The sequence below is a fragment of the Triturus cristatus genome, chromosome 6, assembly GCF_964204655.1.
Source record: "Triturus cristatus chromosome 6, aTriCri1.1, whole genome shotgun sequence".
Taxonomy (NCBI): Eukaryota; Metazoa; Chordata; class Amphibia; order Caudata; family Salamandridae; genus Triturus; species Triturus cristatus.
Genome location: NC_140589.1, coordinates 159029366 through 159056047, shown reverse-complemented (window position 1 = coordinate 159056047; position 26682 = coordinate 159029366). Strand labels below are relative to the sequence as shown.

At 47.4% G+C, this 26682-nt stretch overlaps 1 protein-coding gene across 1 annotated transcript in view; it reads right to left on the bottom strand.

Annotated features, from left to right (window-relative positions):
- Positions 1-273: 273 nt before the first annotated feature.
- C6H8orf74 (chromosome 6 C8orf74 homolog) overlaps positions 274-26682 on the bottom strand; it is a 758068-nt gene continuing 731659 nt past the window's right edge. The window contains exon 4 of the mRNA XM_085609527.1: positions 274-498. Coding sequence (XP_085465653.1) covers positions 274-498 — 225 coding nt within the window. The remainder of the gene's footprint in view (positions 499-26682) is intronic.

Below are 26682 nucleotides of genomic sequence, written 5' to 3'. Positions count from 1 at the left end.
ATATGAACTTATTGATGTACTGTTGTCTTTAATGATTTGAAAATCTAAATAAAGACTAAATAAACGAAACGATAAAACTCCTACTGAAGAGGTGAGTATTCAATTATATTGAACAAGTGAGAGTTTCAGTATCCTTTTGAACGCATGCACGAAAGTTCCCACTTGAACACATTAAAGAATAGAATCTCAGGATGAGGCGTTCATTAAGCTAAAACCACAAATGTTTATTTTGCAGACTAAAGCAAAATATTTCAGAGAATACAACTAAGTAAATTACTTCTTTTTAGGTGATTTGCTTTTCCGTAGCTTCTTTACAGTTTCAGCTTTGGATGATTTTGTGCTCGAGACTGGTGGAGGATATTCAAGGGGTGGTTTTAGAGACTTTTTCCTTAACTGTAGTTCAAGGATTTCATAGGTCATCTTTACTTCTTCCTGCAGACTGTCTTTTGCAATTTCGACTTGTCCTCTGATTGCATCTTTCACAACTTTTTCCAAAAGCTAAAAGAGACATAAACAATAATAATTATTAACTTTCTGGCTCATATAAATATTTAATACATATTTTTTGTCATCGCTGTTTGTACAAGACTCATCAGCCAGGATAGCTTGATGGACGGAATGCAGAACAAATCAAAACATTTACCCTCGGTCAAGAGATCTGGGTTAAATCCACCAGTTTAGATCTGGACATATGCAAATCAGTCTAGACCCTGTGCCTCATGGGAAAAGTCCAGCCCAAACTGCCAAGCCAGGTCCTCCCTGGACCGCATACAAGCATCCTAGGACTAGTTTTGGGGTTTCACTCCTCATCAGCCAGGATAGCGTGAATCTAGTGGCACAGTGAGCCCGGGACCCACGTCTGGGCATACCCAGCGCACCATAGGGAATAGAACACAAAACAATAGAGAGTCCCAGGATAGACAGACCTCTTGCAATGCACCAATCACGGGGCTCCTAGGAGTATGTAGTCTTCTGTCCCTCTTCACTCTCCCTCTTTCTTCGCTGCTGCTGCCAGATAAGTGTTGCTTTTTTGTTTCTCCTCATACGTGCTATGTGGGTTTCTGTGCAGTGTCTCCCTATATGATTTTATCACTTGCAGTACTGTTAGCAGTGTTGGTCATGTGCTTTGCTGTTTCAGAGTCTTATCTTTCATTTGATCTCTGATTTTTATTACGCGCTGTTCTTGCTGGCCTGTCTTGGGCCTGCCTTCCATTTCATGGTTGTTGTTGATATGCGCTAGGCGGGACGCGTGTTTGTGCTTCAGCTTACATTTGCAGTTGGTTTCCACAGTTTTCACTGTCTCTGCGAGGCGACCGCTACTCGGTCCCTCGCTCGGCCGTGGGAGCCTTCACACTCCCTAACGGCCGTTACCTCAGTGGTGCGGGCTCGCGGTGCCTTTCTCCCGCCGCCAGAGGGTGCCCAGACGCGTCCTCTCGTTCCCCAGCGTCTCCGGCATTCCGCGCATTCCGCGTATTGCTGAACGGAGACGTGGACGATCGCTAGAGCCTTGCCTGCCAGCACGCCCTGTGTGTGGTAGGTATAACTGCCTTTTAGGCAGCGTTTCGCTAATTTATGCCTCAGTGAACGCTCGCATGTGCAGTGAGTCTGTACCTGCCAGTAGGCAGTGTTGCTTGTGGGTTGTTTGCCTTCTTGGGGGGCCTGTGTGCTTAGGCCTTTTTTGTCACACTCCTTCAGGAGTCTGTATTGGGACAGTTTCATCTTCTGGCAGGCTGCCCTTTAGACTTACTGCACCAGGGCAGATTGTCCCAGGGTTTTCTGCCCAGTATACACGCGGGCACAGCTCGCCATACATTAGGCTGACACCCAGCTCGTCCCTAAAGTTGAGGCTACCCCTCACCAGTTACCCACTTACCTGTGTGGTGCCCCAGCCTGTGTGGCGCCCCAGCTTCCTGCCCTAATGGAAGAGTATCAGGAGGAGCCCTACCAGGATGATCAGTGGGATGAGGACCCCCTCACTTCCCTCCAGTGGGATGATGATTTTTATAACGCTGTGGACGATTCCATCTACAGGGCAATGGAGCAGGCCATGGCTCCCTTGGAGGATCGCCTGTCTCGCCGTATTGAGCAGGCTTGCGCACAACTGGCCAAGGCTTCCCATATCCTTTCTGCTCCTTCGTCCGGCGACGGCGTAACCCCCGCCAACTCCCAGGCCCCACCGGCTAAGCGCCCTAGAGATTCTGGGGTGGGTTGGATGCTTTCGCCCGCCTTAAGCAGGCATTTTTGGCTAGCAAGCCCTCACAGGTGCCTTCAACGCCCCCGGGGGACAGCGATACAGAGGATGCGGATGACGAGCCTGGTCCTTCCCGTCCCTGGCGCCCCGCCCGTCCTGACCGACCTTCTGACTCACAGAACCTTTTCTCGAACATGCTCGACCCCGATGATGTCCTGCACCCCCGGTCCTCGGACTGGGCCCCATCTGAGAAAGTAGTCCAGTATGTGGCCAGTAGGATCCGCGGGCCGTTAGAGGCCACAGCCAGGAGCTGTCTGAGGGCGGAGTGCCCCCATCCTACGTTGGAGGGGAAGGTGGCGGCTACCCCGGAGATTGACCCGTGCATGGCCACCTTTCTCCAAAAGTTTGTTAAGGACCCCAAGAGGGATATCGATAGCTCCTGGTGGGCTTGTCAGGACAAGCTCCTTGATATCCTAGCCCCCATTACTAAGATTCTAGATATGGCCGAGGAGGCTAAGCAGTGGTGGTCTTCCTCGGAAATGCCAACTGCCCACTTTCCACGGAAAGGAGTAGGAGCTTACTTATCAAGGTTGTCCCCAAGCTCGGGGATTTAGCCGATTCGGAGGCTGGCTCCGTGGCCCAAGGGGGTCTTTTCGGAGAGCCCTTCATCAAGGAATTAGGCAAGTTTGTGAATACTTTCACGTCGCTGGATAAGGCCCAATCCTCGATTCGCAAGGTCTTCCGCCCTCGAGTTTTCCGGGGGGCCGGACGAGGTAGGGGCCGCTTGTCCGGCTGGCCAAATCAGGGCAGGGGGCAAGGCTCCGGAGGTGGTCAGTACCAACATCAAGCCAGATTCGGCAATTTCTACCCGACCCGAGGACGTCGTGGGAAAGGCAGAGGCGGCCGAGGCGGTGGAGCCTCCAATTCTTCCGGTGAGTGTTCTCCCTTCTTCCCTTCTAAAAGTGAGGGGCCATCTGGCACATTGTTTCCAGCTCTGGACTTCTGTCACCGGAGACGCCTGGGTCCTGCAGACCGTCCAGGGATTTCATATAGAGTTTCACGGGGATCCTTCACAACCCCTTCCACCGTGCCCTCTCTCCTTCTCGGCCTCCGACGCTGCTCTGGTCGAACAAGAGGTCTCCTCTCTTCTCGACAAAGGGGCGATCGTGGAGTCCGTTCCGCATCACAGAGGTTTTCTCAGCATCCTCTTTTTGGTGGACAAGACAGATGGTACGCAGCGTCCGGTCATCAACCTGCGAGAGTTCAATGGGTGGCTGGTGTACCGCCGCTTCAAGATGGAGGGAATCCATCTGCTGCACGACCTCCTCAGACCTGGCAATTGGATGGCACGCCTCGACTTGAAGGATGCCTATCTTACGATTCCCATTTTTCCCCCACACAGGCGGTTCCTTCAATTCCCCTGGCGGGACAGGGTGTACTAGTTTACCGCTCTGCCCTTCGGCCTCTCCTCCGTGCCCTGGTGTTTCACCAGGGTCCTGCGGCCAGTGATCGAATGTATGCGGGCATCCGCCATGCATATGATCGTATACCTGGACAACATCCTGTTGATGGCTCAATGTCCCCGGGCCCTATCGCTGCAGTTGCAGACGGCGGTCAACCTCCTTCAGAGCTTCGGCTTCGTCGTCAACGAAGAGAAATCCACGCTGGTGCCTGCTCAAAAGTTGGTGTTTTTGGGGTTTGTAATCGACTCCGTGGAGTCCACCCTCAGCCTCCCTTCTCGGAAGATGACGAAGATTCGCCATGAGATCCGGAGAGCCCTCACTCAATCTCGCCTGTCTCTCCGTCAACTTGCCCGGATCGTGGGGCTTCTCTCAGCCTCCATCCAGGCGATTTTTCCAGGCCCTCTGCATTACAGGGCTCTCCAGCGCCTCAAGGCTTGCCACCTTCACAGGGGCCTTTCTTACTCTACGCCAACACCAGGGAGGAGCTCCAATGGTGGCTGGCCAATATGGAGGCCTGGAATGGGCGAGCGATTTTTGGTTCCACGCCCGATATCGTTATTGAGTCCAACGGCAGCAGATCCGGCTGGGGCGCGCGGTGTCTGGCGCTCTTGGCGGGCTCTTTTGCTATCAAGTGTTGGACCAAGGAGTCGGTCCGATCCTGTGTTCTCCTCAAAATGGACAACAGATCGGCTGTCCGGTACATAAACCATCTTGGAGGCACACGTTTGCGCGCTCTGGCGGACTTGGCGGCGAATTTCTGGCAGTATTGCTTGGATCACCATGTCTCGGTCACGGCGGAGTATCTTCCGGGCCTCAAAAATCAGGTGGCGGATCTCCACTCGCGCCATTCCCACGACATGAGGCAATGAAGGCTTCATCCAGGGGTTTTCGCGGATCTCCAGAGCGTCTGGGGCCCATTCTCGACGGACCTCCCCGCCTCCCGTCTGGACTTTCAACTTCCCCGATTCTTCATTAGGAGGCTGGATCCGTTGGCGGCGGCCACGCATGCCTTCCTGCAGGATCGGAGGGAGGAGGCAGGGTATGCCTTTCCTCCGTTCGCCATGTAAATGAGAGTCTCGGCCCAGGTTCGTCGCCAGCAGGCGGACATAGTGCTGATTTTGCCCATCTGGAGGTCTCAAGTGTGGTTTACGGTTCTTCTGGAACTTTCTTGGGATTTTCCAATCCCACTCCCCCGGTTTCTTCTGCTCAGTCCGGACGAAGCTCTCCATCCGCTCATCGTTCAGGGCTCCCTGGCTTTGATGGTGTGGCGGATTACAGGGGACGATGGGCGGTCCCAGGCCTTTCAGGAGCGGCTGAGAAATTCATGTCCAAGGCCTGGGCTGATAGTACCCTCAAGTGGTATCGCTCTATGTGGAGACGATGGGTTCACTGGTGTCTGCGATGGAGTTTCAATCCCGTGGCAGCAGATGTAATGGGCATACTGAATTTCTTGGCGGCCTAGGCGGAGGTGGGTTTGGCTTACGGAACCATTAACACCTTCCAGTCTGCCATTTCGGCCGGTCACTCCATGGTAAATGGCTCCCCCGTGGGCGAACAACCCCTTGGTCTGTCGGCTTCTTCGGGGCATCCGACATTCCTTGCCTCCCGAACCTCGTTACTCTCAGTTGTGGGACGTAAACCAAGTTCTCAACTTGTTCTTATCATGGCAACCTAACAGATTCTTGTCCAGGAAGGAGCTCTCTGCCAAGCCGGCCATGCTCCTCTGCCTCATATCTTACAGGCGCGTTTCAGATGTGCGAGCCCTGGACGTCTCGGGAAGGATCTATTCTCCCTCCGGGGTGACCTTCATGATCCGGCAACGGACGAAATGCAGAACGACATCCGTTTCTTACCCCGCTTTCCCGGACTCTCCTAAGTTGTGTGTCGTTGCTTGCCTCAAGGCTTACGAGGAGATGTCTGAGGAGTTCCGTTCTCCAGGTAAACGGCAGTTGCTTATGGCGCTCAAGAAGCCTCATAGGGCTGTCTCCTCCCCCACGATCGCCCGTTGGGTCCGTTGGGTGATGCAGGAGGCCGTAATTGATCTGCGGAGTTTTGGTGCCCATTCTGCCAGAGGGGCCATGGCTTCTAAGGCGTTTGCCCAGGGAGCTCGCCTGGAAGACATTCTGAATGCAGCAGACTGGTCTTCTGAATCCACCTTTAAACAGTTTTATTTTAAGCCGGTGCTGGACATGGCACACTTGGTGGTGAGCAAGCTTTAAACAAGCATAATCCTCGCCTCCGGTCCTGACATAGAATGAAAAATTTCCTTTGTTAACGTAACGGAAAGTTTCAATTCTATTAATGACTCGGAGGCGAGGATTATCCCACCCAGGGTACCTGTTTCAGGCCTGTATCCCGCCCTCGTATTAGGGTAAGTAATTCAATCAATCAATCAATCAGTCATTTGTTAAGCGCACTACATACCCGCGAGGGTCTCAAGGCGCTGGGGGGGGGGGGGGGGCGCAAATGGTCGAACAGCCAGGTCTTGAGTGTCCTCCTGAAGGTCAGCAGGTCTTGGGTCTGTCGTAGGCTCAGTGGGAGGGTGTTCCATGTCTTGGTGGCGAGGTGGGAGAAGGAATTGGTTGTTCTTTGGTGATTCTGTTACGTGGTTCAGGAATCTGTTCTGTGGGTTTTGCTCATATGCTATGATCTTCCCTCCCTGTCAGGATTAAACCTTATCTTACATTGCGCTTTGCTCCTGCAGGCGACGCCGGCAAACAAGACTCCTGAAGATTTGGACTGGCTGGCTTAGACTGGCGAAAGAGGGAGAGTGAAGAGGGACAGAGGACTACATACTCCTAGTAGCCCCATGATTGGTGCATTGCAAGAGGACTGTCTATCCCGGGACTCTCTATTGTTTTGTGTTCTATTCCCTATGGTTCATGGGAATAGTGGTTTGTTTATCTTTGAATGGCTGCTGTGAATAAAGTGGAGAAAGAAGAGTGTAATCCTCGCCTCCGAGTCCTTAATAGAATTGAAACTTTCCGTTACGTTAGCTAGGACATTTTTCATTCACAACTCATATTATATTAAAACATAGCAAACACAAGGAAATGATGGACGGAGCGCTGAAACTTTTCAGACACTCACCCTCAGTCACAGATCTGGGTTGAATCCATCATCATTCTCTAGCTCACTTCGCCACTCCAGTTCAGACATGGCTATATGCAAATCAGTCTCGACCCTGTGCCTCATGGCAACAGTCCAGCCCGAACTGCCAAGCCATGTCTTCCCTGGACTGGAAACAAGCATCCTGGGACCGGTTTCGGGCTAACAGCCCTCATCAGCCAGGCTAGCTTGAATCCAGTGGCAAAGTGAGCAAGGGACCCACGTCTGGGCATACCCTGCCAACCTAAGGCAAACAAAGCAAACACAAGGAGATGGTGGACGGAGCGCTGAAACTTTTCAGACACTCACCCCCAGTCACAGATCTGGGTTGAATGCCACTGGATTTAAGCTAGCCTGGCTGATGATGGGTGTTACCCAGAAACCGGTCCCAAGATGCTTGTTTCCGGTTCAGGGAAGACCTGGCTTGGCAGTTCGTGCTGGACTGTTCCCATGTGTCAAAGGGTCAAGACTGATTTGCATATAGCTGGGTCTGAACTGAGGTGGGAAGTGAGCTAAAGAATGATGATCTGTGACTGGGTGTGAGTGTCTGAAAAGTATCAGCGCTCCATCCATCATCTCCTTGTGTTCGCCTTAAAACATATTTAGGCAATGTTTAATTGTAATCCTATGTTAATGTTATATATGGGATAAAGTAACCCCTGCCTTCCATTATAAAAATACTGCATGCCACTAAGGAGTTTCTTGACCACAGAGATGACCAAGGGAAAAGGCTGAATCCCTTCGTAAGGTCATGGACCTCTGAGGTGACATGCAAAATCCTTATAGTGTAAGGTAGAGGGCCGTAAATAAATGGTCACAGAATTATCCCAGAAACTACTTAAAAGTTTGATGTCTTGCTTCTTCATATAAAAATCTGTAGTGCAAAAGTAAGCACACCAATTAGTAGTTAATAATTTGCTGTAAAAACATATTAGAAGTTTAATGTAACTCATATTAAAAAAGGACTATCTCAGAAACAGTAACAATATGTACAGAGATGATTTCTCTGTCATACAAACACATTACATGACTTGAGTCATAAAACAAATATGCATACAGTTGATGAGGAATGTGACCCTTTGGATCCCAATTATAGGTTAGCGATACCTAATGAATTTGGCATAAAAACAGACCTAACAGTACAGTTTAACTTTAAACCTAAATCTAAATATGTACTACAAATGCCGAAAGTCAACATTGATGTGTTTTATAAACTGATTGCCAACGATCTGTTAGTTAGGGAATCAAAAAATCAAGGTCCATCAGAATTTAAATCAGGAAGAATGTAATGCCTTGCTAGCAATACAGAAAGATGAAAGTGTAATTATCAAAACATCTGATAAAAGGTAGGAATATTGTACTAATGTCTAGATAAAAATACACCGACAAAGCATATAGGCAATTGAACTAGAAAAGCAATATTATCTAGACCTACAAAATAGATATTAAGACAATCTAAAAAAATGGTACAACAGTGGACTGATTGAATGGGAGGAATTGTGATTTCAAAAGAATGATACACCCATGATACCAACTTTATATTCATTACCTAAAATTCATAAAGATAATACAAATCCCCCAGGGTGACCTATAGTATAATCTAAAAATGGCTTGTTTGAAAATACTACGATTTATGTTGACCATTTTTTATTTCCTTTTGTACAAAATTTAGCATCTTATATAAGGGATACCGAGGATATTATTGCCAAAATCCAAAGCTTTAATTGGAAGTCATGTTTTGTCTTAGTATATCTTGATGTAGCTTGTATACACACATTCAACACATTGATGGATTTAAAGCGTGCAAATACTTTCTGAGGGCAAGGGGGATCAATTTCCTTGAACATACCCACATGCTATCAGAGATGATCAATATTTGTTTGAGTGAAAACATCTTTATGTTCACTAATAAATTCTCCAAGCAACTACAAGGGCCAGCGATGGGCACCTGCTTCTCCCCAGCTATACCAATTTCGTCACAGGCTGGTGGGAGAAGCAGGTGCTCTGGTAACAAGATTAGAACACCTTACAGACAAAGTGGTATTGCGGCTGCGATATATATCAACAATGTGTTTTGCATTTGGAAAGGACATGAAATTTAATTACAACATTCTTTAACTGGTCTAAATCAGAATGAAGTGAATTTGCGTTTTACAGTGAATTATAGTAGAGAAACTATAGAATTTTTAGACTTTAAATTACAAGTGAAAAATGAATCATTGGAAAAAGTGCTATTTAGAAAACGAAGGCAGGAAATTTGATCTTGCATGAGTAACCATTCCCCTAACTTTAGGTGGAGAATACTCTACTGTGAATTAAAAGCAAAATGGAACTGTAGCTCAGAAAAAAGTTATAAAGTTATCAGGAGTGATATGACTCAAAGATTCAAGGTGAGAGAATACACTAAAATGCTCAAACAGGCTAGAGAAAGGGTAGCTAAGGTTAATAGAGAAGTGAGTCTATAAAGATCTAATCGGGAAGAGAACAAAGAGCAAACAAGAGAAACCATTCACTTCATAACAAAATACACCAGACAAGCACTGAGAGGTATGTAATGAAGGAGGTGGGGCATATTATTGCACGCTGAGACCCTAAATGAATGAATCAATGAGAAGTTAGCGATAACTTTAAAGAGAAACATCACTTTGAGACATACCGGTACATAATTTTTTAACTTCCAAGGAAATCAGATGACTGAAACTGCAATAAGCTTCGATAGATACGGGCAATGCAAAACTTGCAAGTTCAGTCCTAGCAGGAAAGATGTTGAGTTGGTTTGAATTAAAAAAGTGTTTGATCAATGTTAGAAATGGGGGTCTCTAGTTGGCAATGGCTGGCCACTGTCCAAGTAGGGACCCTTCTTCCTAAGTCAGAGTAAGCAGCCTACACCCTTTGACAACCCCTGCTCAACCCTGTGGTAACGTAGCACGATCAGCTAGGCTTATCTCAGAGGCAGTGTGTGAAGCATTTATGACCATACACAGTAATATAATGAGGAACACTACAAATGGACACCACTCAAGTAGTTATAAAAAATAGGTATATTTATATAGACTTAATCACAAGACCAATAACAGTAAAAATCCACAATACTAGAAAAATATAATTACTTTAGAAATGCTGCAAAAATAGTTCAAGATGCACAAAATGATGTTCAGTTCAATGCAGTGGTCTCTGCGACCCTTTTACTCACAAAGTATCTGGTTTCTGTAGCAAAGCAACAACAATGTCGCTAAGGAGTTGTAGCGATAAATTTCCTCACGCTAACCAGCGATGCGTTGAATCCTTACCTCAAGGGAGGATGATGCGCTGGGTTGCGGGCAGGACAAAGCGACAAACTTCTTCACGCTAAGCCGGTGATGCGATAAAATCCTTGCCGCTAAGGGAGGATGATGAGCCGAGCTTGTTGCATGTGCGATCTTGCTGCGATGAAAGAAAATGGCACTCCGCGAGGGAGCGACGGTCCTGATGCGATGCAGGAAAAATGGCGAACACTCAGCGTCCGCGCAGCGATGAGCTTGATGCGATGATTTGGGGTTAGCGAGCGCTTTGGGGCCCGCTAACAAGCAATGCGACAATCTTCAGGCTAGCGGGCGTTTTCAGGCCCGCAGACAGGTGCTGCGACGAACTTCGGGATAGCGGGCGTTTTCAGGCTCGCTGACGGGTGATGCGACGATCTTCGGGATAGCGGGCGTTTTCAGGCCCGCAGACAGGTGCTGCGACGAACTTCGGGATAGCGGGCGTTTTCAGGCTCGCTGACGGGTGATGCGACGATCTTCGGGATAGCGGGCGTTTTCAGGCCCGCTGACGGATGATGCGATAATCTTAGGGGTTAGCGAGCGCTCGGCGACAGCAGAGCGACGATTTTTCTCACGCTCACCAGCTGCAGCGGCTCACTAACGGGGGTTAGCGACGATTTTCAGCACTCTCTTCTCAGCAGTAGAACTAGAGGCCCTGGAACTCACAGGAGCCTCACCTGCAGATAGAAATCCTCGCTGGGAGGAAACAGAAGGCTGGTGGTGGAGTCTGATTGCCTGAGACTTCTGCAGGAAGCTAGCTCTCTTCTAGCCCTTGGGTAATCTAGTAGCCATAAAATAAAAGTTCCTTCAAAGTCCTTTTCCTCTTCTTCCAAGTCCAGTAGTAACCCCTGCAGTCCAGTCCCAGAAACAGCACACAAGCACAAGGACAGTCCTTCTCCTGCAGATTCCTGTAGTTGGGCACAAATATTTATACCCCCAAAGTCTTTGTTCTTAAGAGTCACAAGTCTATGAACCCAGCCAGAACCAGTTCTGCCCAGCCCTGGAGCACTTTGTTTCCCAGGCTGCATCCTTCCTTTCAGAAAGAGGGGGTCTGCCTTCAGACGCACAGTGGGAGGTGGAGCCAGCATTCACCTTGCCAGGCACAGCCCTATTCAAGTGCAGGAGCTACCCCTCCCCTCACTCCAAGGCAGATCTCTCTATTCAACCCAGGTCTGACTCAGCCTGCCCTGTCCCTCCAAAACCAGACAGCCAATACACATAATAGCAGAGCACACTGGAAGGCTTAGGCAAGAAAGTACATATACTCTAAAAGTGGTAGTTTCAAACACATACTATAAAGATAACCTTCACTAAAAGATGTATTTTAATATTCTGAGCTCAGGCATACTAAGTTCGTTTTTCTACCATGTTCTGTGGGTCAATTAGGACTATAGATTGTAATAGCCAAAACCTCCCATTCTGGCCTATGGAAAACAGGTAGCCTTACAGTAGTGAAAAACAAAATTGGGTGTAATTCACTACTAGGACATGCTACACACATCAGAGCATGTCCTACCTTACACATACCATGCACCCTATCATAAGGGTGGCTTACAGGATGCCAAGGGAAGGTTCAGGGGCTGGGAAGTGGGTGCACTTCACAGCCAAGATGGCAGTTCTGGACTGCACGCAGACACTGCAGTGGCAGGTCTGAGACACACTTTACAAGCTGCTTCAGTGGGTGGCGCAAACCAGCGCTGCAGGCCCACCAGCAGCATTTGGGTTACCAGCCCTGGGCACACACAGGCCACGCTACTAGGGACTAACAGGTAAACCAAATAAGCCAATCAGGGATATACCAATTCACATAGTCATATTTACAAAGGGAGAGCATATGCACTTTAGCACTGATCAGCAATGGTAAAGTGCCCAGAGTCATAAAGCCAACAAAAACAGGTTAGGAAAAATCCAGGAGGAAGGCAAAAAGCTTAGGGATGACCCTGCAAAAAGGGCCATTTCCAACAATCAATAAGAGTATCACTTGAAAAAAAGATCATGTGATATATATCATCACCTACCCTTGTGAAAAATGGTACATTGGAAGTACCATTTTTCCTGTCAAAAACACATACTTAAACACATTAGGGTCATTACTAATTTTGACACAAGCTATAGCACAGCCTGCAATTTTAAAGCAGCTAATGAAGGTGACTGGAAAACTAGGAAATATTTTGGAATTGATTATGTACCTAAATATTATAGGTATAGATTGGAACACAGAAACTTTTTGGAGGCTGGATGTTTGGCCCCAGTGGGGATGAATATGGACGAAGAATTATTCGAACATCTGTGAATGAATAATAATTAAGTCTAGCCTCCTATTCGAAACTCAGTGCGTTTCTTCCAAAGTAAATAGTGATGTTTTTAACAGATTGATTGTATTGTTGAGATGTCATTGGCGACATGTACAGTGGCTGGAATAGTTACAACTATACTGTATTTAAATAACTAGAATGTCGCATTAAAATGTTTGCAAAATATCTATCCACAGCATAAGTAGAGTTGTGTACTTTGTTTAATGTAACAGATACACATTATTATGTATGAGATTTTGGGTGTTTTGTATGTGGAAGCATGGTCTTTTCTTTATGTTCACTACTTTGCATTTAAAGAATGAACACAATCTTAACTAATCATGTGACCAAGACATGGACAGGGTCAAAACGTGCCAATTTATTGCCGTAATATATTACATTGAACAGCATTTCGACTGGTCAGAGTGGCTCGTTTGTTCATCCCATAAAAGGCAAAGGGAGAAATTGTTGGGTGTGTGTATAGATGCATATTTATACATGTGTATATTGTCATGTGTGTATATATATATATGTATATGTATGAATATATGCTAAGCTTATGAAATGTTGGAAAGCCAGTGGTATGTTCTAATGCATGGCATTCGTGTAAGAGATCGGTGAGTGCCATTTATTATCATGATTGTTATTTGTCATTTAAAGAGTGCGCAATCTGTCAGTGCTCTGGAATGATAGGGCATTTGATAGCCGGAGGATAAGCTTCCAAATGGGTCTGAGATTTCCATTCCAAACCAAAGTCAGATTTGATTTATGGAATTGCACATAAGTATCGCTGACATCCTCTTGCATATGCTGAACTGTGGAAGCTAGTGCCATGTGCTAATATTATATCACTTACCTTTGACAAATGTGACCAGAATATACATTTTATGGACCTTTCTTTGACCCCTTCCTTTTGGATTATGTTATTTCGATTTGGTTTATTTAGAAGTAATTTGAAGTTTGAACACAAATATATTCAGTTGTTATTTTGAGGGGGGCCTGGTATCTCCTGCAGGCTGCAGTAATTTCTGCTGCACTACTTTACAGCACCATCAATCAAGCCCTATCTGTCAAGAGAATCCCTCTTTTTCTGCGACCTTTTCTTCTTACCTGCTGGACCAGACACTTTTTTCTTTTTAAAATAGGTTGTTTTGCTCGGAAACCGTTTCTTTCCTCTTACTAGTTATTTCTGGATTCCGCTGTCACATTTGGTTTTGCCTGAAGTATTATCCACTGAAAGCTGATGATCTCTGTGTGAGTTTGTTCGGTCACTCCTCCTGATTCTAGAGCATCTGTCTGAGCATCTGCTAAAGCCCTTGATCTATGAATATTGTTAATATCGCTTTTCAAACTATCTTTATTATTGGACCTAGTGTTTTACAATCACTTTATAACCCTTACAAGACCCGCTCATACTGGGATCTGGAGCACCGAGATGATGATCTGCCGTTAACTTTAACTGAATCTCTTAGGGGTTTTCTTGCTTCTGTCCTTTTTCTTTAGGCACTCCTTCAGTTTCTGATTTTAATTTAAGCTGAGGTTTGGGCGGTCAGATCTTGACGAATCCCTTTGTAACCGTAGATTAAAAATATCATTATGGCCAACTCCACTTCCAGTTGTTATAGCGATGAAGCTGCAAGACTTTTTATGGTTACCAGACCAGATTCACTTTTTATATTATTAATAATTATTTTAGAAACTTAGTCATAGTGCCTGACTAATTGCATTGGATTTTTGCCATTTAAGTAACACTTTGCATCCAATTAGACAGATATTACAGTCATGTACATCATCAGCAATCTGTACATATACTATTGCTCAACGTCTGGTTACAGCTTCAGCATTGACCATAACTCTATTGTATTTGTTTCAACATCGTGACTTAAAACAGTGTTTATACCCTATTCGGTCCTTCCCTCATGTGATTCAGTGGGTTCAAGGCAATTAACAGATCCGGCCCAACCTCAGACGACTCTAATAAGAACGCTTGCAGGGGGTCTCACATGTCTTGAGACCTGGAGGTGGTAACAGCACTGCATAAATGAGTGATTGCTCCTAACAGAATATTAAATCTTTTAGCCATTTCTTATACTTTGGGGCCAGTCATCCCCCCCCCCCAACCTGCAGGCCACCCTTCATTTAGCTAATAGAAAGCCGAGAGAGATGTACCTCTGGGATGCTAGTTCCACCCCCTCAGTGTACCCCAGCAGCACCATGAGAGGGTTGATGAGAATCTGTTTTAAGGCCTCAAAAACCTCCTGGGAGTATCAGCTAATAAGCTCGAACTCCTATGCCAAATGCAGGAAGTCTGTCCCCGCCCTACCACACCTGTCACATTTGTCATCTTGTCATAAGTGAAACCGGCGAGCCGAGCAGGGGTATAATACAGCTGGAGCAAATATTTAAAGTGTATCATTCGCAGTCTACTGCTTGCTGATATCTTTCACGTGTGTTGGCAACAATATCGCCACTGTCCGTCATCTAGTGGTGTTCCCAGTTCCTGATCCCAATGCAAACATGAGTCCCGCCGCAGCTTAATGCTCCTGTTCTGAATAATATGATAGAGCATCGAGACCACATTTGTGGGGTTAGTGCTTTGGAGCAGTATGTTCAAGGGAGACAGTGTTGGAGGTTCATTAGGGAATTCGGGGGTGGCCTTTCTAACATCTTGTCTTATCCTAGCAAATAGGACCAGCTCCATAGAGGTGGGCTGAGTGTCTCTGAAGAATGACTTGCTATCCCGGCATAGGCCTCCTTCATATAAATCCCCCCATGCCGTCACCCCAGCCCTCCGGAGCATCCGACGACACCCATCTCCGTGCGCCACCAGAAGGTCCAGATGATAATGGAGTCCCAACAGCGGAAAGTACAACATGGGCACCTGCAAGCACCTGGCTATATTACGCCAAGCCGCAGAAGTACCAGCGATCGTTGAGGGGTCAGCATCCCTTTGTCTGGAAGGCGTCCCAAAGAATGCCGTGATTGGGACAGAGTCCATGTATCCCTATTCAATGGCAAGGTGCAGCATATACGGGGGAGGTCTAAACCAGTATGTTGAAAAATGCACCCGGGCCCTTAAAAAATAAAGGTTCCTATCGGGGGCTTCGAAACCTCCCTTCAAAAATGGTTGTGTCATCACCTCCCACTTAAACCTGCTCTGTTTCCTGCCCCATGTCAAGCAAATGATTTGAGTTCTTAGTGCTTTGAAAAAATGCCTGCCCGGGTTATAAGAAATGTTAATAAAAAGATAAAGTAACTTTGGCAGCACCACCATCTTTATTAATGAAATCCAGCCTGCCAGCAAGAGGGGCATTGAAATTCACCTCGTTATAGAGTCTGTCAGAGGGTCCAATGCTCTTTGGTAATTGGCTCACAACAGTTCTACCCTATCTCTTCTGACGACTATCCCCAAGTACTTAATCTCAGGACCATACCAGGCCAGAGGGTAATCCAGGAAAAACTCCTGGACCACAGGGGTGAGAGGAAAAATCTGGGATTTTTCCCAATTGACATTTATTCCAGAGCGAGCCCCAAAGTTAATAAACTCCTGCAGTATAGGGTTAAGACTAAGTTCCGGGTCACAAATATACAGTGTGATGTCGTCTGCATAAAGGGATACCAGCAAATGCCTTGTGGGGTATCAAATCGCATAGTCCCGGTGGTGTTGTCAGAGCTTGGCTGCGAGTGGCTCTATGGTCAGCGCAAAAATAAGAGGGCATAGTGGGCAGCCCTGCCTTGTACCATGCTTAATATTAAGGTGGGAGGAATATATATCCCATTACGCAGCACCCTTGCCTGCGGCCGGCTGTATAGTGAGTCAATCCAGGACAGGAAAATAGGTGGAATTCCCATTCGTCGCAATATGCTCAGGAGATAATCCCACTCCAAGGAATCAAACCCCTTAGTGGCATCCAGAAAGATTGCCTCCGCAGATAGGTTTGGGTCAATATCCTGCATTAAAGCAAAAAAGGTTCAGAGAGTATGTGACGATGCGCATCCAGGGATGAAACCCGACCGATCGGGCAGAACTAAGGACTCCATGAGCAAGCTCAATCTATTAGAAAGCACTTTAGCCAGTATTTTCACATCACAATTTATCAGGGATAGTGGTCTGTAAGATTCACACCTATCCTCTGGTTTCCCAGGCTATGGTATGGAAATGATTAACGCCTCCCGCATCGACAGAGGAGGAATGCTGGATTCCCAAGCCTCCTCATATAGGGCTTTCAAGATAGGGACCAAGCAGTCCATATAAAGTCTTGTATCTCCTACCCCACCTCCATCCTAAATGATGCATCTAAGAGAGCAAGCGGGGGAAGCATCCAGGACAGGTAGGGTGCAGGGACGCACAGGGGAACCAACATCATCAGAACCGGAGAGTGATCCGAATAGGTACGTGAGAGATGGGACACTTGCTGCAGCCAGGGTCCAAGACCTCTAGAAAGCAGCCAATGATCGAGCTGCGACCACAAGGAATGAACCATGGAGTGGAATGTGCCCTCTGCTTTCAAAGGAGGGAGAGTATTCCAAGCGTCCAATAGGTGGTGCGCACCAATAACACCTCGTTGACGCAGGGCATTAGTGTAGTGATGAACCCGGGGGTGTGATCTGTCCAATTGCAGGTCAATAGTGATATTGAAATCCCTTCCCCCACACAATATGAGTGGATCCCATGTAAGTAATCTTACCCCACAGGTTGGTAAACTAAACTCTGAGTCGCCGCTATTGGAGCCATAGAAGCACACCCAAGTAATGGATTGCGGGGCTATTCTGCCCCACGCGAGGCTATAGCAGCCCAGGGAGTCCTGCATGGACCCTATCGCCACCTTTGGGACATTCTTCTTAATAAGTATCGCCGTCCCCCTGGCATACGTGGAATACGTGGCACAACCTCTGTGAGCTGCCCACTAGGAGGGAGACGAAGGTGGTAGAAACAGAGGGTCCAGGAGTATTTCTTGGAGCATGGCAAAGTGAAAATTGTGCCTATCCAAATAAGCCAAAATGTGCCTGCACTTACAGGGGTTGCCCAGGTCTCACACGTTCCACGTTAAGAAGTTGTATCCTTGTCTCGCGGGTTTATCTGCCATGTATATATGGCTTTAGGGAATACATCTTAGGGTGCTGACCAAAGGGTTCTAGAGTATTACCAATGAGTAGCACCAGATCATAGCATGAAAGTCTTTAAAAACTTCCCCTTCCCTCCCCCTACCCACAACAGCAGCCCAAACCTGCTGGAGACAGTACCCCTCCCCTTCCCAACAATCATAGAAGAAACAATCATGTTACAATGAACATATATGCCTGCAGTGATATAGTTAGCAAGTGAAACTTGCCAAAGGCTCCCATAGTGAGCACAGCTTGTGGCCTGCAGCAGGTACCAGAGAGAAAATAGATTTAGAGAAGATAGAGCAAGGAATCCACTAGAGGAGCAGATCAAGGAAGAACCAGAACAGTGTCAAACGGAAAAGATAAGTTTGCATTAGGGGTGAGGGCACAGCAAAGTCTCCCCCCCCACCGAGTGAACGAGGGTGCCCAGGAAATTCTGATGATGGTCCCAATAGTCCGAAGTGCTTGCGAGCAGTTCGATGATGAGGTGGAGGAGTCACATTTGAATTTTCTTGCAACGGCTACTACCAACAGGTATATAACTTGACGATATTATAATTAAACTTCCGAGCTAGAATGACCAGAGTCATTAATCAGAGCAACTGTGTTGCAGTTAGGTTCCATTAAGTCCAGGCCCAGCGTGTCCCCTCAGCCCGACTCAGACAGTGGCGAAGGAGATCGAGAGGTAGCTCGGGCCATTGCTTTAGGGGGCGTCCCACGAATGATACCTTTTTAAGAAATCAGTCACCTGTTGTGAATTGGTGAATAAATGCTGTCTCCCTTGGTGCGTAACCCCCAGCCGTGCCGGGTATAGCATGGCATACGTAATGTTCGCTTGTTGAAGTTTCTTTTTTACAGTCAGAAATTTCTTCTGAGCCTCCTGTACTGCCACAGTTAAATCTGGATAGATGGCCAGGGCAGATGCTTCAAAGGTAAGCTGTCGCTGTTCTCTGGCCACACGGAGGGCAGTGTCGCAATCTCTGTAATTTAACATTCTGGTGATGATAGGCCTCAGGTTTGCTCCAGGAGGTGGTCGCACCATCAATGCCCGATGGGCCCTCTTTACCACCAGTTGTGCCGAGTAAGCTCCTGCTCCGAAGACGGTAGTGAGCTGACGTTCCACATACTCTTACATCCTCCCAGTATTTGTTGACTGATATGCAAAGAATGCGTCTATTGTTGTGACGTGATTGCACCTCTAAATCCTCGTTTTAGCCGTAATCACTTTCAAAATGCGTTCCATTTTGAGCAGTTGTTCCTTCCGTCCTCGGAGGTGTCCTCCAGCTCAGAGATCCTGTGCTCCACCTCTGCAATGCGTCCATCATGCTTCTCAAGTTTCTGAACTATCGCATCTGTGCAATTGCATATATAGTCCATTTAGCTTCCATAGAGTAAAGGCTGTGCTTCATTGGTATGAGTAATGTTTTCAGATCGTCTGCCGGTGCTTGGCTGTCCGCTTGCGACCCCTTCGCCATGGTCTGATCAGTTGCGTTGTTTTGCGTGCGCACAGACTTGCGGGGCTTGAATAGCAATTTAGCCTGATTCCCCTCTGCTCTGCCCATGTCAAGCCAGCAGCCACCGCAACACAAGGTGGCTTCCAAGATGTAACTGGTAACTTTAGCTAGGGTGAATAAATGTGCCAGGTCTGTAGGACCTCCCAAACTGCATGGAAGAGGCCGCAATCTGCCTGTTGTTACTTAGTTCCAGCCCCCGCCCATTTTCAAGGGCAGTCAGTTGGCATCCAGCTGAGCTCTCCACAGGCCTGTACCGCTGTTGTGTCATGCAAGGCGGCAGTGGGGCAGGGTACGTCTTGCTCCTCGGATGGTGGTTTTGGCCAGGACCAAGAGGCACACCTGCGTCCTCTCGGATCGTGCTCTCACAGCCCCCAAGAAGCTTGGTGCATACGGTGTGTCCATGACCTCCCCGGCCCTCCTTATGCAACTGGCAATACTGGCCCAGTCATCTCCCCCCACCAGGGCTGGGAGCAGAGGGTTCCGCAGGTTTGGCAGCCTCAGGGATGACTGTGCTTTCCTCCAGTCCCTTCGCAATCGTCAGGCAGCAGCGCAGGGGGTCGTCTCTCTGTCAGGTGGACGCCACCATTTTCTGAGTTCACGCAGCTCCAGCGAAGTAGTGCTGCACTTCTCACTCCGCCCTATGGGTTCACAGCCATCAAGGGGCATCGCGGGACCATTAGAGGGGGCCCCCGAGGTCGGCTACTCTATGATAAGAGCTCTCTGCACCACTCACCCCGTACCACTCGGCTGTAGGCAGCGTCGCAGGAGGCCCGTATCTCCACTGATGCGGTCGCCATTTTAGGAGTTTCACAGCTGCAGTGTGATTATTTTCTATTTCACGTGTCGCCTTGACATTAACAAATCTACAAGGGGTGTCATGAGGTCGTTGAAAGCTGTGCGACTCCTAGCCCCAGAGTTTGTCTTCAGATTCGGGCATTTGGGACAGGATTTTTGCTGAGCAGGCGGCCATTTTGTGTGGCGCCCTCTAGTGCCCCCATCATCCCACGTTTCTTTTTGTTGTGCCATACCTACTTTTATCTATTTCTTTCATCTTTACCTTCATCTCTGAATCTTTACTTTCATACATTTTAACTTTCATCTCTTCCGTTTTGTATGCGCTCTCTCTCTCCATTTGCCTCTCTCATTCATTTTTCCACAGCCGTTTTCATATTTTTTCTTTCTCTGTTCAATTTATTTGACTTCTTTGGCATAACTCCAACAGCACGAGACCCATCACTGTTTTGGAACCCTTCTTTTTGTCAAACATCTTTTTATTGAGTTTTAAACCACAAGAATCATAGCAGGTAGACCATAACTTTGCACTTAATAGTTTGGTCTATAATCAGCTGCTCGTTATCTTCTATGGTCGGCTGTTATTTGGATTCCTATCTTCGCAATATCAAATTTAGGAATCCAAACAATATTCATTATTTATCCTCAAGAAGCGCATTATCTCTCCCTATCACCCACCCCCCAAACCATACTTAAAGAAGAAAAACAAAACATAATAGGAACAAACCGAGGTACTCAGTTATGTCAGAAGGGGCCTATTATGAATGAGGATATCTTCCCAAACACAAAAATGTTCTGCAGGGCTGGCAAAAACCAAAGTCACATTCAAGCCTGTTATGGGCGGGCCGCAAGGGAAACCCTCCCCCCCAGAGGAATTGCCAACAATGGGGACCCCAGACTCATCCAATTCCACAAGTTCTTTCTCCTCCTCTTTAACAGCCTTTTAAGTGCACTCTATTTCCTGGCGGTAGACACTTCCTATACACTCAGTAACCATGAGATGTCTACTGATACTATATAAGAATTCATAGTGCCTATGCTCCCATGGCGTACCCCTATTTTGGGCAATCACCGTGTATCACTTGAACGAGAGATCTAACAGACTCCCTTTATCGTCCCCTGACCACCAATGATCTTCATGCAACATTCCTTCCCTTCCCTCAGGATCAAAGTGAAAAGCAGCTGTCACCATCTCAGAAGATTCAAGGCGGAGCCTGGGAACCCTTGTATTTTTCAGGGGGTGGTCTCTACGTCAATTGACTCTATTTAAAACTGGAAGAGGTGTAATGCCCTTGTTCCAGACGGGCAGGCTATGAGTGGAAGCCCTTTTGACAGACAGCTAATTAGGGAGCCCCAAGAGAATTCAAAATGTTTTACATTCGTCCCTAAATATGTCACTCATCCATTCTATTGTGACTGCCTGCCAAAATTGGGCATGCCATTGTGTCAAGGTCGGAGCTTCCGTCTTCTGGGAATCGCAAACAGTGTCTCTGACACTGTTGTACATGGCATTTAGCGGCTCGCAATTGAGCACAATTTGCGAGTCGCTAAATGTCCCGGTCGTACATCTGGCCCACAATCTATTTTGACCATGAATGTGGCTGTGCCCAGAGTCTCAGCAAAGAGTCTTGTCACAAATGCTTCCAAGTCTCGTCCCTCTGCAACATCCTCCAGGTTTCTGATTCTTATGTTGTCTCTTCGGGATCTGTTTCCATTTCTTCACTCTTGAGCAGGGCAGCTTGAAGTTGCAATCTGGTCAGTGTATTGATCCAGCTCCAAGGTTTTTATCTCCAGGTCTACTACTCTGCTACCCACTAAATCAACATCTTGCAGGAGTGCCATTAACTTTTCATTCAGGTCGGCCTTTAATAATTCCTGGGATGTGGACATATCAGTCTTGAGCTCCTCTCGCAATTCCCTTTTAAAGTTGTGCAGAGGTGAAAAGATCTTTTTTGTGAGGGCCATCTTGTCCTCCACCCCCGCCGATTGACGAATATTACGAGAGTTTGTAGGGCCGAAATAATTGGACACACTATTTTTCTGCTGTTTCTGTGGCGGCATAGTGGGAATCTCCACTGCAGCTGCCACTGGAAGAAACAAGTACTTAATGGGGTCCACCGGGGGAGTGACACTCATGGGGTTTTTATAGGAGCAGGCCTTTCAATGTGATCCCCAGGCCGTCTATCATGTCTCTGCCACAATCGCTCCCAGTCTCTGGTTTCTGGTTTCAATTTGTGAACCCCCCCCAGCGGTCTCTTCAGTGTGCTCACTATGCCAGTTCTCTGCCATGGACTCCGATGGGGCTATTGTCGGACTCGTTGCGTCTTTCCAAAGCCGCCATAGAAAAGTCAGCCACCAGGGTCACTGATGTTATCTAATCTCTTATGTGTACCCACGGGGCTGGTTGCCTATTGAGTTCCCCGCTTTCAGCTGAGCTGGTCTCCCCACTGGCCTCCTGCCACATGGATACACATCGTTTCACTCACCACCTCTTTGCGAACCTCCCAACCTCCATCTTAAGGTCTGGCACGGTTACGGGATCGACAGAACCGCCCCTCTCCATTGCCAATGCTGCTTCCACCTCTTAGAAAACCTTCACGATAAACAGTTGAAGTGTGCACGAGGGAACACTGCCAGTCGAGGCCTCTTTATATCTGCTCCTAGTATGCCGCGCTCCCCAGTCTCCAGAGTGTTCCCGGCGCCATCTGCTTGCTCCAGTACAGTCAGGGGGGACCACCGCAATGAGGAGGTCATTCTTTTGCAGCACTGTCATCTTGGACTGCAGTAAACTTTAGTAAGTCATTGTCTAAATCCAGATTATCTTGGTCTAGATTTAAGGAGGAGATACGGTCTGCATTTAGTTTAGAATTAAATCTGTTATGCAGATTTGTAGAGTGCACTATCACCCAGAAGAGTATCCTGGTGCTGAGCAGGTGTGAGTCTAGCCACACCAAGGGCCAAGTGGGACTACTTGAAAAGCCAGGTCTTCAGATTCTTGCAGAATTCAAGAAGTGAGAAGGCTCCTTATGTGGAGAGGCAGGTTGTTCCATGCTGTAGGAGGCTTGAATGCCGGTTCTGGTTTTTCATGTGTGGGATTTGTGCAAGTAGGAGTCTGGAAGCGGGGAGGTTTATGGAAGGTTTATAAAAACAGGTGCAGTTGTTGAGGCATGCAGGGGCCAGTGTTATACAGTGCATTGAAAGTGTGGGAGAGGAGTTTGAATTGTGCTTGTTTGTGAATGGGAAACCAGTGAAGCTCCTTCAGGTATGGGGTGATGTGAGTTTGGCGTGTTTGCAGCCTTCTGGTGAGTTTTATGTTGATCCTAGCAGACAGGGTGTTCCCGTAGTCCAGTTTACTTGTGACCAGGACATGCCTAACAGTTTTTCAGGTGCTGATTGGGAGCCATTTGAAAACTTCCTCAGCCTCTTCACGGTATGGAAGCATGATGCAGTGACGTCATTGACTTGGGCGGTCATGCTGAGTTTTCTGTTGATGATGATTCTGAGGTTCTTGGCATGGGTGTCGGCCCTAGCTCTGTTGGCCACCAATGATATGCTCTTCCCGAAGATCATAATTTCATTCTTGTTGGTGTTCATCTTTAAACAGTTGGTCTTTATCCAGTGGACGATTTCAGTTATGCAGGCATCAAACTTAATGCGGATGCTGGGTGTATTGTCCGTGAGGGAGAGAATGAAATGCATGCTAACAGCATAGGAGAGGATGTTGATGTCCTGAGAGTGGTTGATGCAGTCTAGCCCTGACCAGGATCATGCGGATGTCATCCATGTCAATGAAGGAAGCAGTTTATGTGCCGTGGTTGGGTTTGAAACCAGACTGAGTGGTGTTGAGTAGTTAGTGCTTGTTGAGATATCTATTCTAATATCTATTGGACCCTGTTTTCTCCAATCTTTTAGACGCCACGGCTGACCTCCCTAAACCCATGGGCTGGACTGACCACTCTCTTATTAAATTCTCCCTGAAGGTCAGAGACTCGATCATGAAAAACACCTCCAGTTCTCGCTATAAGAGGCCTTGGCATAAACTGACATCTAGTGATCTTACCAACAAACTAAGCAACCTCCACCTCAACCCCATAAACGGAGATATTAATTCAGCCTATGCGGCCTTCCATGAATGGATCAATTCAGGACTTGATTCCCTCATTCCAGCAAAGTGGACCAAAACTCGTAGTACCCCATCTAACCCGTGGTACAATGAGAATCTTTTAACCATGCGGAAAGATTGCAAGAGAGCTGAACGCCAGTGGAGGAAAGAATATAAGGAGACAGATAAAGCCGTTTACCTGTCAAAACTGAGGTCGTACCACAAGGCGGTTCGTACCACCCGTGCTTCCTTTTATGCGGAAGCAATCAGCTCTAGTACTAACCCTTCAAAAACTATTTTTAAACTTGTACAAAAACTTAAAGTTAGCTCTAATCCAGCTCCATGTATCACCTCCGCAGAACATTGCGATGAACTTGCCAACTTCTTTACCGATAAAGTAAAGAAAATCTATACCACCTTTTCTCAGAATTCACTGGAAACCTCCAAACCATGTAAGTTAGTGCCGGACAGTCCCAGTTTGTCACTCATCCCCAGTATAACCCATGATGAGCTTGCTAAATTATGCACTAAAGTTAAATCTGGCTCTCCTACAGACGCCATGAGACCCGCCAAATTCCTAGAATCCCTTGAGTTTTTTCTTCCTCCTCTGACTACCCTACTCAACCTATCATTTTCCTCGGCTGTGGTCCCCACATGTTGGAAGCAGGCTTGGGTCTCCCCAATCATTAAAAAACCCACTCTAGACCCATCAAAACCAGAAAATTTTAGACCAATTTCGTTGCTTCCATGGGCTTCAAAATTGGCAGAAGCCCATGTGAACAAGGTTTTAGCCAACTACATGTCGCAAAATCAAATCCTAGACCCCTCACAGAATGGCTTTAGGCCAGGATTCAGTACCGAATCCGCCCTGCTGACCACTATTGAACACCTACGGAACCTCTTGGACGCCGGTCAAAGTGCTGCGCTGATTTTACTCGACCTCAGCGCAGCCTTTGATACGGTCTCTCACTCGCTTCTGTTAAAACGCCTCGAAGCCATAGGTATCAGAGACCTTGCTCTTGAGTGGTTCCGGTCTTTCCTGACGGACAGATCTTTCCGGGTCTCAGCCTCCCCATTTATCTCCCAGCCTCACCCCATAGAGCAAGGTGTACCGCAGGGATCGGCGCTCAGCCCGTCCCTATTCAATCTTTATGTCCAGCCTCTCGCTGAAATAGCAAAAGAATGGGACCTTACGCTGGTGTCGTACGCTGACGACAACCAGCTGGTTATCTCCCCGACTGAAGGCCCCTCGATTTCAGCTACGAAATTCAAGAACGGATTGGAGGCAGTTGCACGTTGGATGTCACACAACTGCCTCCAGCTGAACGCTGGTAAAACAGAGGTGTTGCTTTTAGGCAAAAACCCGACTATTGGACTCAGCATTGGTGGCCGTCCGCATTGGGCCCCATCCCCCCCCCCTAAAAACGTGGTGAAAAACCTAGGTGTCTGGGTGGACGCCTCTCTTAACTTTCAGACCCACACTAAGAAATTGGCTGCTACTTGTGTGGGCCTGCTGAGGAGCCTTCATCCGATTCTTGGCTTTTTTGACCACTGTACGCGCCAACTGATAGTCCAGTCTACCATTTTGGCTCGACTGGACTACGCCAATGTCCTATTCTTAGGCATTAATAAAGCTGAGATGGCGCGGCTACAACGGATACAAAATTCTGCTGCCAGGGCCGTTGTAGGCCTCCCCCGCAGATGCTCTGCAAGAAACACCATCCAGAAACTTCACTGGCTGCGTATGGAAGCCCGAGTTCAATTTAAGGCTCTCACTACTGTTTTTAAAATTCTTAAAACTGACTGTCCCGGACTCTTACGTCCACTCTTAGAGCCTTACATCCCCCAGCGTGCTCTACGCTCCTCGGGTCAACATCTGGTTGTAACTCCCCGCATAAGACTAAGCAGAATAGGTGGCCGTTCTTTCAGAGTTTTGGGGGCAAGGCTCTGGAACTCCCTGCCTCCCCACATTCGCTCCATGACCAACCTGCTGGCCTTTCGTAAAGCGATTAAAACTCTTTTATTCTCCCCATCATAATCTTCATTAGTCCTTCTTTTTCCTCCCCCTCCCCTCAGGTTACTGTTATGGTTCAGCGCCGGGACGCCTCGTTGCTGGGGCAGCTGTTCGCGCTTAATAAAATATAATAACATAACATAACATAACAATAATTTTCAGTCAGTACTTGGCGACTGTTGGGCTTCTTTCGCAATGGGAGGATAGTTAAATGTTTCCAAGCATCTGGGAAGGTTGTGGAAGAGGTGGAGGCATTCAGGGTGGGTGTGAGCATGCCGCTGATGGGTTCCAGTCCTCGGGAGTAGGCGTGGTGAGGGCAGGGGTCTGATGGGGCCTCTGAGTGGATGAACCTAATGGTGATAATGGTTTCTTTTGGGGTGATGATGGGCCATGTGGTTAGCATTGTTTTTGGGATAAGATCGGGAGGTGTTTGGTGAGGTCTGTCAGGTCAGGTTGCAGGCTAAAGGTGTTGTAAATGGCAGGGATTTGTTCCTGTTTATCTGTTCATCATGTACACATACCACATTGAATGTGCGTGTCATTTATCTTTAGTCTCAGAGAGTAGGTGTGTGTCTGTCTCTGGAAGTGATGGCACTTCCTTGAGGTCTTATGCACAGGGGTTCACAGCATCCTCTGAACACTGCAATAAAGCAAGTCTATCTGTTTAGGCAAGAGGTTGTTAAAAAGAAGGGTTCCAGGGGCGTGTACAGCCAAGATGGCCGTACGGGCATAATCCATGACCGCTCCATTGCCACTGACACAAAACTGCAGGGATTTAGCCATGAACACTGGCTACTCA